At 44.6% G+C, this 15,636-nt stretch overlaps 1 protein-coding gene across 8 annotated transcripts in view; it reads right to left on the bottom strand.

Moving 5' to 3' along the window:
• The window catches only part of LOC146389300 (syntaxin-binding protein 4), a 78,603-nt gene that overhangs the window by 13,668 nt on the left and 49,299 nt on the right, over nucleotides 1-15,636 (bottom strand). For all 8 annotated transcript variants that reach the window (XM_084927083.1, XM_084927081.1, XM_084927082.1 and 5 more), the window contains 5 exons: nucleotides 13,101-13,224; nucleotides 11,117-11,258; nucleotides 5,365-5,471; nucleotides 3,971-4,112; nucleotides 2,342-2,414 (listed from right to left, as the gene is read on the bottom strand). In XM_084927083.1, the coding sequence (XP_084783209.1) occupies nucleotides 2,342-2,414; nucleotides 3,971-4,112; nucleotides 5,365-5,471; nucleotides 11,117-11,258; nucleotides 13,101-13,224 (588 nt within the window). The remainder of the gene's footprint in view (nucleotides 1-2,341; nucleotides 2,415-3,970; nucleotides 4,113-5,364; nucleotides 5,472-11,116; nucleotides 11,259-13,100; nucleotides 13,225-15,636) is intronic.

Here is a 15,636-nt window from a genome sequence, read left to right as displayed (position 1 = left end):
TATCTATTTTTCATTTTTTAGCAGCATAGTGCTTTTTTCCAAATATTCTTAAAATTCAGGTCAAGGCTCCGCTACAGGCTGCGAAATCCCAAAGGTGATATAAGGGTGACGCCTCACTACAGTTTTCACTTGCTATATGAATAATTTAAGTTCAGCTTTTTAATTCATTTAAAAGAGACCTTCACCTGGGTGTATCTCCTTTTTGTTATATTTTTTAAGAGTTCAAAATGTGTTCATTACATAAATAAAATTTAATTTTCTCTGTAGCACTTCATGGTTTTCATAAGCAACACAATTTAGTTGTCTATGCAAAGCATAAAGGTAAAAAACAATAACAGTGTTATCTTCATGTTAGATGTCAGAAAGTATTTGCGGCTCCCGGTGTTTGCTTTTCCGTGGAAACTGGGTCCAAATGGCTCTTTGGGTGTTAAAGGTTGCTGACCCCTGCACTAGCCTCTTAACAGAATACTGAAAGTGTAATTAGGAGTGAGGAACAGCAGGAGAAATATCATTATATAATCTGTCATATCAGAGTTGAATAGACAACCTGATGTCGGTGGATTGCTGGTTTAAAGCAGGTCTTTGTGACTGTGAGCGATGGTACAGGGAAAAGCAGATGATTAAAAAGAGAGGAACTGAAGAAAAGTGGATGATTATGTAGACGTCATAATTCTGGAATATTATATTTTGTAATATAATAAAAATCTGTTTCTGTGTGTGCGCTCACCTCACTACAAAGTGCTGACATCTGTCACAGCTAGCAACTGGCTTAGAGGCTGGCAGGGAGTGAAATGATTAGAGTACCTAGAAAATAACCTTGGCTGGGTAATCCCAGCCAATTGGATTGGGAAAGGCTGTCCAGTGGCTTTCGGCCGAGAGCCACGGGCAGCCCTATGACACTACAGCTGCTGGTCTGAAGCAGTCCTTCAGTATGACGACAACTGGACTGCTTCAGATCGTTTTCAGTCTCCTTTGGCAAAATGATGTTCTGCTGAGAGGCATTTGTTGCACCAAGAATAAAGAACAGCAGACGTAAAAGCTGTATGGTAGAGATAATGCGAGCCAAAAATATGTTGAAATGAATATGAACTGTGAACACGTCCATTCACTTAAAGACTGCTCTTATTTGTGTTATCTAAATGTTTCTATGTAACATGCTGAGCCACCGCATGCATCAGTACAGCCTCACTGATCTGAGATCGAGTCTCCACTTCTCTGGCTTTACTTCAGGACTGAGACAGATGTTCAGCTGAACTGTGGTGACTGAAGTGCACTAATATGAGTCACCATTTCATCATTATTTTCATCCTCACAAAACTATTCAGTGATCAATATTTACAATGTTTAAAAGTAGAATGGGAGGCAGAGCCTTCAGTTTTCAGGCCCCTCTTCTGTGGAACCAGCTTCCAGTTTGGATTCAGGAGACAGAAACTATCTCTACTTTCAAGATTAGGCTTCAAACTTTCCTTTTTGCTAAAGCATATAGTTAGGGCTGGACGAGGTGACCCTGAATCCTCCCTTAGTGATGCTGCAATAGATGTAGGCTGTAGAGTGTTTCTTCTTCAGTCACCATTTTCATGAACTATGTATTGAATCATTAGTTGATGTTAATCTCTGGCTTTCTTCCACAGCGTGTCTTTGTCCTGTCATCATCCTCCAAACCCAGCCAGTCACATGTCCACCCCTCCCTGAGCCTGGTTCAGCTGGAGGTTTTTCCTTTTAAAATCAAGTTTGTCCTTCTTGCCGTCGCCAAGCGCTTCCTCTTGTTGGAGTTTCCTCTGTATTAAAGCAGTTTGAGGCGACTCTTTGATGATTTGATTTGGTGCTATACAGATAAAACTGAACTGAATTGAATCAGGACACCCCCCCCCCCCCCCGCCTGCTGTGATCTAGCAGTACTAACCACTGACCCACTGTGCATATGAGTCAAATCAATAAATGACAAAGAAAAATCCCTCACGTGTTGGTGCTGGCTCTGTGCTCAGTGTGCATGCGTGGCCTCCAGTGCTCCCTTCCTGATGCTGTCATCAGCTTCTTGATGACATTTATCTGTTTTTCTGTCTTCTCGATACTTTTTCACACTGTGCATTTTTTTGCTAAACATTAGCCAAACATTTGTTTTCAGTGTAGCAGAGTTTTTTATTTCCAGAGTTTTTGTTGAACAGCGGAGCTCTTAGTCTTATACCAGAGGTTCCCAAAGTGGGGGGTGGCGCCCCGTATGAATTAAAAAAAAAGAACGCTTGGACACTGCTAGCATAATGGACAGGCTTTTGACTGGGCTCCCGGGGGGGAGGGGGGGAGGGACAGCACTGTAGTCTGAGTGCAAACACAGAGGTCTCACCTGAAACATGAATATCTGGAGGACAGATGTCAGGAGAAGGTGAGGAAGGTGGGGCTGGCTCCTCTGCACAGATCTACACCAATACACACAAGGAAAAATAGTTAAATAGAATTCCAATACTAATGACCAATGAGTTTATCAGTGCAGCTAATAAACTCATTCATCGTATTCATTAATAACAAGAGCGCTGTCCCAAAGGTTGATCCTGTTCATCTAGACGTAGTGTTTTCAGTGGGAGAAACGTTTCATCCAGGTGACGTCTTCAGTCTCAGCTGACTGCAGGTTTCAATCTTATAAACAGGACATTTACATAATGACTGAAACCAGCCCACTGAAGGAACAACGGGCTGGGAGGTCAGTTCTTTGATCATTAATATGTAAATTGTCATGACCACTGATCAATGGCCATGAGTCCCATTCACAGAGAGTTGGGGAATGGCTGCAATCACATCATTGTAAGACGGTGACAGATAGACCCTTAGGCCCCCTCCTCGATTCAGAGATGGTCTTTCCCTTATTAGATTTATTAGATTTAGTAGCTGGTAGTAGCAGAACTGGGACTGAAGCTAGATGATGCAATGGTCTAGCTCCAGTTCTGGTTGTCTCTATATTGACATTAAAGACAACAGTTCTAAGTTCTTTGTGGTAACTGTGGACCAAACTCTATAAATGAGAAAGTAAAGAAATGAAATTCTTCCAACTTTCTTTAACCTTCTAAGACCCGAACTCTTCCATGGCATGCATTTTAATTTCTCTTTGATATTTGGGCATATTGGGGCCCAATGAATGTAAAAATAAAGAATTACCAGATTTTTTTTTTACCTTATTTTTGCTTTTAAGAAAAATAATAGCCACATATGAGGATATTCGTTTACAATTGTGATAGAACAGTAGCAGGATAACGTCCTCGTAAGTGGATATCAGGCCCTTGCCGAGCAAAATTGAGTATTTTGGTCTAAATAACCCAAAATGTTATGTCCACATATGTGGACGCCAGGTCCTAGGAGGTTAAAAATCACAATTATTTAATTCAACTCTACTATTTTTACATTTTACATGTCAGAGAGTTTGAACTGGCTACAGTTTCACTTTGTAAAATCACTCTGATGTTGACCCACCTTATGTAACATGCTATATGCTGTGAGAAGTACAACTACGCTTTAGTCAATAACGGTTCATTAATCAGTGTGTTTATTGGACTATGTTTATTCCTCAGTTATACCAAAGTACATCGGCCTTTTCAAAGTTATTTGGTTGATCTTTTAGCATTTTTTTGACGACATTAGTACAATATGAGACTTTAGCTCAAAGAATAAATGTAGTCTTAACCTTCAATTTTTGAAACAACATAATCGACTCAGCCAGCTGACACATTTAAGGACACCTGGTGTTTTTTGTGTTTTTGAATGAGGATAAATAGCAACAGTAACTCTGTTTCCCAGAGCTCAGTCAGGTTGTTTCTTTTATCCTGCAGTCGGTGTGCTGATATAGGTACAGAAGATACAACTCTAATCACTTTTCTTTTACATGGAAATCCTGCTTCTTCTGCAACTTCTGGTTTGCTGTGAGAATAACAGGCCACTTCTTCTATGAATGACCTGTAGGAGCCGTGTATGTGGTGGAGCTGACCTCGGGTGATCGGATGTGGACTTTTAAGCGCCCAGAGTTGTAGCTGTTGCCCGAGGCTCGCTGGAGCCCATTGTGAAGAGACGTGCTGCTGGGAAAAAGTCCTTTACCCGGGATGAAGGCTATGTCCACAGCAGTATCTTGGCTAGAGACAAACACATAAGCATGTGATCAGTGTTGGCACACAAAGCGTGGTCCATATATGTGGGACATTTTGTTTACCCATTTACAAAAACACATTCAACGTTGGGCTTAAAGTGTAGTATCAGCTTTGACACTGTATTTACAGGTGGGTCTATGGCAGTTTGTGTAAAAATCATTTGGTTGCGGTCTTTAACAAAGCTTAAATCAGGTTGGTTTTTCCAACCCAGGATTGAAGATGCTGTAGAAGATAATGTTTCCACAGTATGAAGGTTTCTGCACAACTTTATTTAAGTATTATAAGTTATTAGCTGAAACTGTTACAAGAAAAACTGTTAATCCTAAGAGAGTGATATGAGCTTTTCTCAGTTTGAACTGATTTTAATGATCTACATGTAACCCAGTGAACTGGAGAGAGTGTATATCCATGCCATCACACTGCTTTATGTCTTTTACAGACAATGTTTTACACTTATACTCATCATAGTATCCACCATCCTCTTTACAAGGTGTCCAAAACCGTGAGACTCTTTCTTAAGTCTAATCTGGCCTTGCTATTCTGATCACTGGTTTGTGAAGCTGTCCTGCAGTGCTGTTATCTAGCTGCTTGATGTAAAAGGCCACCACTCTTGCAAAAAAAGCCTTTTACATGGATTTCCATGTAAGGGGAGGGATTTCATCCCTTCATATAATGTCAATCTCACAAATGACTTTTTTTTTTTTTCACAGAATGTGCCAAAATCCTGACTCATGTGCTCTCACTGTCTGCCTGGTTTCCCATAATTTCATTGTATATGTACAATGACAATAAAGGGCTATTCTATTCTATTCTATTCTATTCTATTGTACTGAGATGTCTTTTGACTTTATGCTCTGTGTTTCCAGCTGCAGGTGTCACACTTGGAGTCAGTTCCAGACCTTGGATCTTATTTCTTTATGAGGAAGCTTTGAAAAATCTATCCTGCCTGCATCTGTCAGCTGTCCAACCCTGTGTATAGGAATAACTCTGTTTCAGTGGGTACTGCAGTACTTTTGTTTGGTATATCTTGAAACTGAAACTGTGAAAACATTCATTATCTGACTCTAACTTAATATGTGTTGGAAAACAGTAAAAATAACAAAGAAATCATGTCAATGTCCAAAAACACACAGAACACTAAGATCAAAACTGCTTATACTGTAGCACTGTGTATACACTGGCTCATTGTTCCATACTAGACTTTGGTACATTCATTTCTAACATGAACACCACTCACCTGAATTTCACTTTGTTTAGCATGCTTTTGGCCTCTTCATGTGTCACACCAATCAAGGACTCCTTGTTAATAGCAATGAGCTGATCTCCCGGTCTCAACCGTCCATCCTGCACAACAGGGAGACAGTTTTATTCCCACTGAGCAGGAGGCTACAAACCCTGTTTCTCCTTATTTAAAAGTACAATAAACTGTCAGGGCCACTTCTAAGAATCAAAGTACTTATCCAAATCTAGTCATTATCAGCTCTTTTCAACTGCAGGAACATAACTGCAACATGTATTTCAGTTCAATCCAATTCAATTTTATTCACATAGCACCAAATCATAACAACAGTTGGCTCAAGGTGCTTTGTTCTGTAAGGCACGATCAATAATACAGACAAATCAAAGAAAATTCCAACAATGATGATGACCCCTAATGAGCAAGTGCTTTGGCAATTGTGTGAAGGAAGAACTCCCTTTTAACAGGAAGAAACCTCCAGCAGAACCAGGCTCAGGGAGGGGCGACGACCAGATAGGGGAGAGGAGAGAAAGACAAGCTGAGGAAGAGAGCCAGATATGAATCATAACTAATGATGAAATGCAGGGAGGTGTATAAACAGGTGATGAGTGAGAAAGGGTGAGAGAAGGAAAAATGCATCATGGGAGTCCCCCAGCAGCCTACACCTATTGCAGCATAACTAAGGGAGGGTTCAGGGTCACCTGGTCCAGCCCTAACTATATGCTTTAGCAAAAAATGAAAGTTTGAAGCCTAATCTTAAAAGTAGAGATAGTGTCTGTCTCCTGAATCCAAACTGGAAGCTGGTTCCACAGAAGAGGGGCCTGAAAACTGAAGGCTCTGCCTCCCATTCTACTTTTAAATACTCTAGGAACAACAAGTAGGCCTGCAGTGTGAGAGCGAAGTGCTCTAATAGGGTGATATGGTACTACAAGGTCATTAAGATAAGATGGGGCCTGATTATTTAAGACCTTGTATGTGAGGAGCAGGATTTTGAATTCTGGATTTAACAGGAAGCCAATGAAGGGAAGCCAAAACAGGAGAAATCTGCTCTCTCTTTCTAGTCCCTGTCAGGACTCTTGCTGCAGCATTTTGGATTAACTGAAGGCTTTTCAGGGAGTTTTTAGGACTTCCTGATAATAATGAATTACAGTCGTCCAGCCTGGAAGTAATAAATGCATGAACTAGTTTTTCAGCATCACTCTGAGACAGGATATTTCTAACTTTAGAGATGTTGCACAAATGGAAGAAAGCATCCATCCATCCATCCATCCATTTTCTTCCGCTTATCCGGGGTCGGGTCGCGGGGGCAGCAGCCTAAGCAGAGAAGCCCAGACCTCCCTCTCCCCAGCCACCTCTTCCAGCTTATCCGGGGGAAAACCAAGGTGTTCCCAGGCCAGCTGAGAGATATAATCTCTCCAGCGTGTCCTGGATCTGCCCCGGGGCCTCCTCCCGGTGGGACATGCCCGGAAAACCTCACCCAGGAGGCGCCCAGGGGGCATCCTTGTCAGATGGCCGAACCACCTCAGCTGGCTCCTTTCGATGTGGAGGAGCAGCGGCTCTACTCTAAACCCCTCCCAAATGGCCGAACTTCTCACCCTATCTCTAAGGGAGAGGCCAGCCACCCTTCGGAGGAAGCCCATTTCCGTTGCTTGTATTCGTGATCTTGTTCTTTCGGTCACTACCCACAGCTCGTGACCATAGGTGAGGGTAAGGGCGTAGATCGATCGGTAAATTGAGAGCTTCACTTTTGTACTCAGCTCTCTCTTCACCACAACGGACTGGTACAGCGTCCGGATCACTGCAGCCGCTGCACCAATCCGTCTGTCGATCTCCAGCTCCCTTCTCCCATCACTCGCGAACAAGACCCCGAGATACTTAAACTCCTCCACTTGGGGCAGGAACTCATCCCCGACCTGGAGTGGGCACTCCACCCTTTTCCGGCTGAGGACCATGGCCTCAGATTTGGAGGTGCTGATTCTCATTCCCACCGCTTCACACTCAGCTGCGAACCGTTCCAGTGCGAGCTGGAGGCCATCACCTGATGAAGCCAACAGAACCACAATATCTGCAAAAAGCAGACATGAGATTCTGAGACCACCGAAGTGAAAGCCCTCCGCCACTTGGCTACGCCTAGAAATTCTGTCCATAAAAATTATGAACAGAATTGGTGACAAAGGGGCAGCCCTGGCGGAGCCCATCACCCACCAGGAACGAGTCCGACTTATTGCCGGCTATGCGAACCAGGCTCTTGCAATGGTCGTATAAGGACTGAATGGCCCATAGCAATGGGCCAGACACCCCATACTCCCGGAGCACCCCCCCATAGGACCCCCCGAGGGATACGGTCGAATGCCTTCTCCAAGTCCACAAAACATATGTAGACTGGTTGGGCAAACTCCCATGCGCCCTTGAGTATCCTCGAGAGGATAAAGAGCTGGTCCAGTGTTCCACGACCGGGACAAAAACTGCATTGTTCCTCCTGTATCCGAGGTTCGACTAATGGATGAATGCTCCTCTCCAGCACCCTGGCATAGACTTTCCCAGGGAGGCTGAGGAGTCTGATTCCCCTGTAGTTGGAACACAGCCTTCGGTTCCCCTTTCTTAAAGATGGGGACCACCACCCCGGCCTGCCAGTCCAGGGGTACTGCCCCTGATCCCCAGGCAACATTGCAGAGATGTGTCAACCAAGACAGCCTTACAACATCCAGAGCCTTCAGGAACTCGGGGCAGACCTCATCCACCCCAGGGGCTCTGCCACCAAGGAGTTGTTTAACTGCCTCAGTGACCTCGACCTCAGATATTGGCTGTCATCCCCTTCGTCCCCAAACTCTGCTTCCGCCACGGAAGACGTGCCATTGGGATTGAGGAGGTCATTGAAGTATTCCTTCCACCGCCTGACGATTTTCTCAGTCGAAGTCAGCAGCACTCCACCCACACTATACACATTGCAGTTGGAACACCGCTTTCCCCTCCTGAGTCACCTGACGGTTTGCCAGAATCTCTTTGAGACGGTCCGAAAGTCTTTTTCCATGGTCTCTCCGAACTCATCCCACACCCGAGTTTTTGCTTCCACCACCGCCCGCACTGCATTCCACTTGGCCTGTCGGTACCTATCAGCTGCCCACAGGCTAACCAAGCCCGGTAGGACTCCTTCTTCAGGTTGGTGGCTCCCCTCACGTCAGGTGTCCACCATTTGGTTCGGGGTTTACCAAAGCGACAGGCACCAACCACCTTGCGGCCACAGCTCAGTGCAGCGGCTTCGGCAATGGAGATGCTGAACATAGTCCATTCGGACTCAATGTCCCCAGTCTCCCTCGGCATGTTGTTGAAGCTCTGCCGGAGGTGTGAGTTGAAGATCTCGTGGACCGGGGCCTCTGCTAGACATTCCCAGCACATCCTCACTGTACGTTTGGGTGTGCCAGGTCTGTCCAGCGTCCTCCCTTGCCACCTGATCCAACTCACCACCAGGTGGTGATCAGTTGACAGCTCAGCCCCTCTCTTTACCAGAGTGTCCAAAACATATGGCCTCAGGTCTGGTGATACAATTACAAAATCAATCATCGACCTGTGGCCTAGAGTGTCCTGGTGCCACGTGCACTTATGGACACTCTTATGTTCAAACATGGTGTTCGTTATGGCCAAACTGTGGTTTGCACAGAAGTCCAATAACAAAGCACCGCTCAGGTTAAGATCTGGGAAGCCGTTCCTCCCAATCATGCCCTTGCAGGTCTCACTGTTGTTGCCCACGTGAGCAGTGAAGTCTCCCAGTAGGACAACAGAGTCCCCAGGAGGAGCACCCTCCAGTGCCCCACTCAGGGACTCCAAGAAGGCTGGGTACTCTGAACTGCCATTCGGCGCATAAGCACAGACGACAGTCAGGTACTGTTCCCTGACCCAAAGGCGAAGGGAACAAACCCTCTCGTCCACTGGGAGAAATCCCAACATACCAGCAGCAAGCCGAGGGGATACCAAGATACCAGCCTGACGCCTCTCACCAAGGGCAACTCCAGACTGAGACAGAGTCCAGCCCCTCTCCAGGAGACTGGTTCCAGAGCCCAGGCCATGCGTTGAGGTGAGCCCGACTATATTTAGCCAGTACCTCTCAACCTCACGTACTAGCTCGGGCTCCTTCCCCACCAGAGAGGTGACATTCCATGTCCCAATCGCCAGTCTTGGTAGCCAGGGATCGGTCCGCCAGGGCCTCCGCTCCTGGCCGCCGCCCGGCTCATTTTGTACCCGACCCCTACGGTGCCTCCTGCGGGTGGTGGGCCTGCAGGAAGATGGGCCCATGTCCCTTTTTCGGGCTGTGCCCGGCCGGGCCCTATGGACTAATGCCCGGCCACCAGACATTCACCCTCGGGCACCCTCCCCGGGCCTGGCTCCAGGGCAGGGCCCCGGTAACCCTATCGCGGGCAGGGTGAACTGTTCCCTTGATGGGGTTTTCTGAATCCCTCTTTGTCTGGTCCCTCACCCAAGACCAATTTGCCATGGAAGACCCTACCAGGGGGCAAAAGCCCCCAGACAACATAGCCCCTGGGATCCCTGGGACACACAAACCCCTCCACCACGATATTCTCATTCTCAGAGGGGTGGAAGAAAGCAGTCTTACATATTTGTGTAATATGTGCATTGAAGGACATATCCTGGTCAAAACTGACTTCAAGGTTCCTCACAGTGTTACTGGAGGCCAAGGTAATGCCATCCACAGTAAGAATCTGGTTAGATACCATATTTCTAAGATTTTCAGGGCCGAGTACAATAACCTCAGTTTGATCTGAATTTAGAAGTTATGTTATGCCTTCTAATGTTACTGTCTCAGGGAAGCATGTATAATGTAGACATTTACTAGCCGGGACCACATACTCATTTTAGGTTTGACAGCATTTCTAGTAAACAATGAGAGAAAGAAAACACGAACGAACAGCTTGTAGTGGGGGAGAGGGGGGTCATGTATAGACAAAGAAGGGGTGTGTGTGAAGGTCCTGCTCCTGAAATTCAGAAAAATGATCTCCAAGAACTAGTCCTAGCAATGAACCCTGTGGAACTCCATATCAGTTTGGATCAGTTTGGTGGTGAGGATGTCTGGTATTATGGTGTTGAAGGCTGAGCTGTAGTCAAAGAAGAGCATCCTCATGTAGTGCTTCCTGTTCTCCAAATGGCTCAGCGCTCTCTGAAGGGTGATGGGAACAACATACTCTATGGACTAATTTGCACAGCAAGCAAACTGGTGGGGGTCAAGGGAGGGGGAACAGTCTCTGATTGGCTGAGACACTATCCGCTCAAAACACTTTATGACTAGTCTGCATATGCACGCCTCAATTTCTTCTTTCTTATTCTTATGGATAAAGCATGAGGAGAGCGGAAGAGCGAGGAAAAGGAGATTAAACGGTGCTTCATTTCCCCTCTTCCTCTCTCCTCATGTTTCATTCAGTTATCTCATGGCCTTCCACTCAGAGATCAAGGAGTGAGGGCTCAAGCAAGCATCCTGAAACTGAATGTTGACAAAGATGATGACAAAGTCTCACTGTAGGAGATTTGTTAGCTGTAAGTGTAGTTTGTACGTCTTGTTCTGAAGTTTGTGTAAAAAGAAAGGTGATAGGACCTTTAGCTAACACAAACTGTAACACAAACTGCGATTTAAATAAGCAAAGGCTTTGCTCCATGATGGCATGTCTTCCACTTCATCACACCGCTAGTCTTTCCCCCTCATTGCACTTTAGGTTTATTTGAGGCTGCTGTCCTCTTTTCTTACCCGGTGACAGTCTCCTCCTGACAGGACCTCCTGGATGAAGACTGCAGGGCCGTCAGGCCTGTTGGAACCTCCTCCAATGGTGATGCCTAAACTGCCGGATCGTGCTATTGAAATAAGTTGAATCACCCCTTCACCTGGATGACTAAGAACACAAAGACACGGATAATCAATTCTGGAAGTTTGGAAAAGGGGTCTGTGGTACACCTCAACTTACAGGACCTGCTTCTAACAGCTGGGTGGAAGACAAGAACTAAAATTGCGTCCAGTGTTACTGGCAACTCGGAGGGTTTTTATTTAGCTTGAGTCCACACCTATAGCCAATTTAGAATGAGATCAACCTAACATATAAGCATTTGGACAGAAACACAGGGAAATGATGCAAATAACACAATAAAGGCTGATCGCAAGATTCAAGAGTGGATAATGGCAGAAGTAGTTCCATGGTTAAGAAAAACAGCTTAACATAGTTCAGGGACTCACTCGAGGATTTAGGTGTATCATTGGCAACAGTGTACAATCAAGAGATGAATGAATGAAATACAACAAGGTGCAAACCACAGGTTACACTCAGAACTGGAGGCCAGATTAGACTTTGACAGAAACAAGACTTTGCTCTCGAAATGGAAAAACAATGTCTTTGGACAGATGAAACCAGGATGAACTCTGATCACAACATTTGAAGGAGAACAGAAAGGAGAACATGATCCAAAGAACATGTGTCCATCATGGCAGAGGCAGTTAGAGCATTGGTATACATCAGAGTCAAAGCTTTGTTGTCAAAAACCATACGTACACATCATACACAGGAATTTGAACTTCACAGTGCTCCCATTACATATTACATTATGTTACAAATACACAACAGCGTACAACACAATCTAATTGTTTGTAGGCAACAGTTGGTGTGTATGTTGGGTGGGGGAATCAGGGAAGGGCGATGGTGGAGAGTTTTGTATGTCTGGTGTGGGGTTCAGAGGGAAAAGGTGAATGAAGGTGTTCATCTGTAAGTCTGATACCAATAAAAAAAAGAGTACATGGAGACAAGGACAAAACACAAACTATGGAAGAAAAGGGACACTTTTGTTTTTAATTTTACATTTACACGTAACCTTTTGTATTGTCTATACTGTCGATTTTGTTACCTAACGTTCTGTTTATTTTAACCTTTGTGAATGCCTGTTCATGAAAAGCACTTAATAAATACACTTTACTCTAAATTCTTCTAAGTTCTTCTAAGATGTGACAATGTGCTGGTACAGCTTTGTTTTAGCTATGCTGGGTTAAAGGAATTTGATTGGTTTCAATAATAAACAAATGGTTACTGGATGATCATGTTTAAAATAAACAATGTTTCCTACTGGTCTGAAACAGGAAGTGAACAGCAGAGTCTGATGTTAGTCAGAGGTACAATATTGGAGCATGAGTTATGGATGGTAACCTCCCACAGAGAGGCGGGATGGCCACTTTTAATCACCTCCTGATAGGAAGCACACTGTCTCCAAACAATCACAGTCTGCAATCAGTCTCAGGCAGACTGAGACTGATCACAGATAAGTGCAATTCATCTGCAACGTGTCTCTTTGCAGTAGGGGCTACTCAGATCAACTGGTTATATTTTGGGTTTATTCCTACATAAACCAAGGCTGCCACCCTGCAGCAGCTCTGCCATGATCTGTGGAAGAGTTTTGTCATTTCTGTCTCCAGTCACAGCTTTCCTTGTGTGAATGGAGCCTAAACAATCTGGAAAAAGTCCTGCAGCTTCCCAAAACACAGATAAGATTTTCTTTTTATTTTCTTGTTTCATTATTATGATGTTCTGACTTTAATTACATTAGCCCTGCTGACATCTTCCCTTAATGAAAAGTGGTTCACTTTCAACCACTTTGTTCATCCCAACCTAACCAACCAGAACTTATTATTTTAGCTCCAAGACTTTCTTGATGGTCGGGTTGACAGTGAGCCTGTATTAAATATGAACTCTTACCTGAGGGAGCGCAGCATGGGCCCACTGTTGTTGTACATACTCTGAGAGCCTGCTGGGCTCAACAGCAAAGGACTCTGGGAGCGTGACGAGGAACCGGATGATGTGCTATCCAGGTAGCGACCTCCTTTGGATTTGAAAAACAAACAAACAAAAAATTACATGAGAGAGATAACCCAGATTACAGTTATTTTAGGAAAGGGCAGTTAGCAATCCAGACTTTCAGCTGCTCCCTTTAGCACACAGCAGATCATCTGCCTCCATCTCACCCTATCCCAGCATCCTCCTCTGTCACACCGGCCTTCGGGATATCCTCCTTCACTACATGCATGAGTCTCTGAGGTCTTCCTCTTTTCCTCCTGCCTAGCAGCTCCATCTTCAGCATCCTTTGTCCGATATATCCACTCTCCCTCCTCTGCTTGTTTCCAAAACCATCCCAAACCCCTGAACTCACTTCCACCCACTCCACCTCACTGCCTGTTGCTTTGGATGCTTGATCCATGTATTTAAACTCACTACCTTTGCACCTTCATGTTGACCTTTCCACCCATCTCCCTCCATACTCCAGTATTCTGCCTGGCTTGTACAGACTTTCTTTAGTCCAGTCTCCAGAGCATACCTCCACCTCTTAAGGCTCTCTTCCACCTGCTCTCTACTCTCACAAATTTCTCTGCAAAAATCAGGATCACGTCTTAGTCAGTTTGCTCTTTTTAAATTAATTTCCATAAAAGTTGTCTCATAGTATGTCTTCATTAAATTGCCCCATTTTGCATTTTTTCCTTTTAGAACATTATTTCTACTTGAGTCGCTCTTAATTCCTATAAATATTTAACACGAGCAAACTGGTCTCATACTACACATATAACATAGTGTTCCCTGTTTTGAGAACGTTATTTTTCTTCTAGTTTGTACTTGAACCCTAGCTTAAAGGCCTCAGTGCAATGTTTTAGCATCAGTGAGGGCTGTTTAGATTAGCACACCAGACACATCACAATCAAATTTCTCCTCATAAACAAGTGTTTTTACACCAAGCGAGGAGTGGTCCATGCAGCCTGCAGCAGCAAAGCCAACAGCATGGACCAGCTCATCACTGCTGTTAGTGAGGATCTTTTTCTCGCTGTTCTGGTGTCTCTAGAGAGACTTTCAGGCTCTTGCAGTATATTCCTGTGAACCATCCATACTAACAATTCTTAACGCAGCCCTATAGTGCAAACCACATTATAGTGCAATCTCTCTTTATTCTGGAGCTGAAGCCTGATGTATCAGCAGCACTGCTCACATGCTGGAGCTCTGTTTAACAGCTCTGCAGCAGCTGGCTGCCTCCTCTCCAAGTCAAACAGATGTTGGTAAATGTGCACTTGTCGTAAGGCATTTTAAGGTCGACTTACTCCTTCCTGCCTATAGGCAGAGTACTCTGACTAAAATAGAACGGTTGTTTTCTATTTTCAATTTCAAATGTTAAAGGTCATGTTGGTCTTTGCTTTAGAAATTGGACAACAGTTTGAAGAATATCTGAAAGTATACTTTTTAAACACAACCTGATCAGGAAAATAATACCAAATAATAATAAAATAATATTTGCATAATCAATAGACTGAGACATGACTTTCTCATGGACTTTAAGGCCATTTTCCACTGTTTCCATGGTGTGACTGCTAACCAGGCTCCCTAAGAAACGGTCAGCACTGTTGAAAAGCTGCATGTTACTCCAAACCACAACCACCAAACACCATCAAGTCATTGGTTCAGGTATGTGGATGACACCAGGGTGAAAATGAAATCTCAGGACTTACCACAATTTACTAGATCACATCATCTCAGTGGACTGATACATCAAATTCACCAGGGAGGATATGAAAAGTGGCAGGTTAGCCTTCTTAGACTGCAAGATTTCCATCAGTAATGGGGGACATCTAAAAGCTGACGTGTACCGTAAACCTACACATACGGACGCTACAACACAGAGCCAACACCATCCCCACTGACACAGCAGCCAGGGAGGCAGAAGAACATCAAGAAGGCCCTGAGTAAATGTGGTTATCCCAGCTGGACTTTTGTCAAAGCTGGGAAGGCACCTAAAGAAAGCTCCAGCTGATCCAGGAGAGAAGGACAACCGCTGCCTATGCAAAAACCCGTAGTGATCCTGTATGTGTCAGGAGTATTGCAGCAGTTGATTTTCTCTAAAAGATGCATCTCTGTGGCTTTTAAACCCCAAAACATGCTGCAGTAAAAATCAGTCCACCCGGCACAAACAGTATGGTGTTCCTAGGGAGCCTGGCTAGCAGTAAGTCTTTAAGCTTAACTGTTCTTATGGGCTACAGCATGGAAACAAATGGCCTCAATGAAAAAAGTCCATCAGAAAGTGACTTCTCAGTCTATTGATTATTGTTACCTAATGACTGAGCTTCCTGACAGATACATAACAGAAAAAAGCTGTTTTGTCTCTGTCAGGAAGCCCCGAAGGCAGTTTGATCTACTGCAGAGACTGTACCGTGTTGTCTTCATCCAAAGCAGAGGGGCAGAGAAAAACATGTTTCTC

Source organism: Perissodus microlepis, chromosome 4 (assembly GCF_051167445.1).
Source record: "Perissodus microlepis isolate ML-2025 ecotype Zambia chromosome 4, ASM5116744v1, whole genome shotgun sequence".
In the NCBI taxonomy this organism is placed as follows: domain Eukaryota; kingdom Metazoa; phylum Chordata; class Actinopteri; order Cichliformes; family Cichlidae; genus Perissodus; species Perissodus microlepis.
The sequence above is the reverse complement of the archived record's forward strand: the minus strand, read 5'-3'. Positions and strand labels throughout refer to the sequence as shown.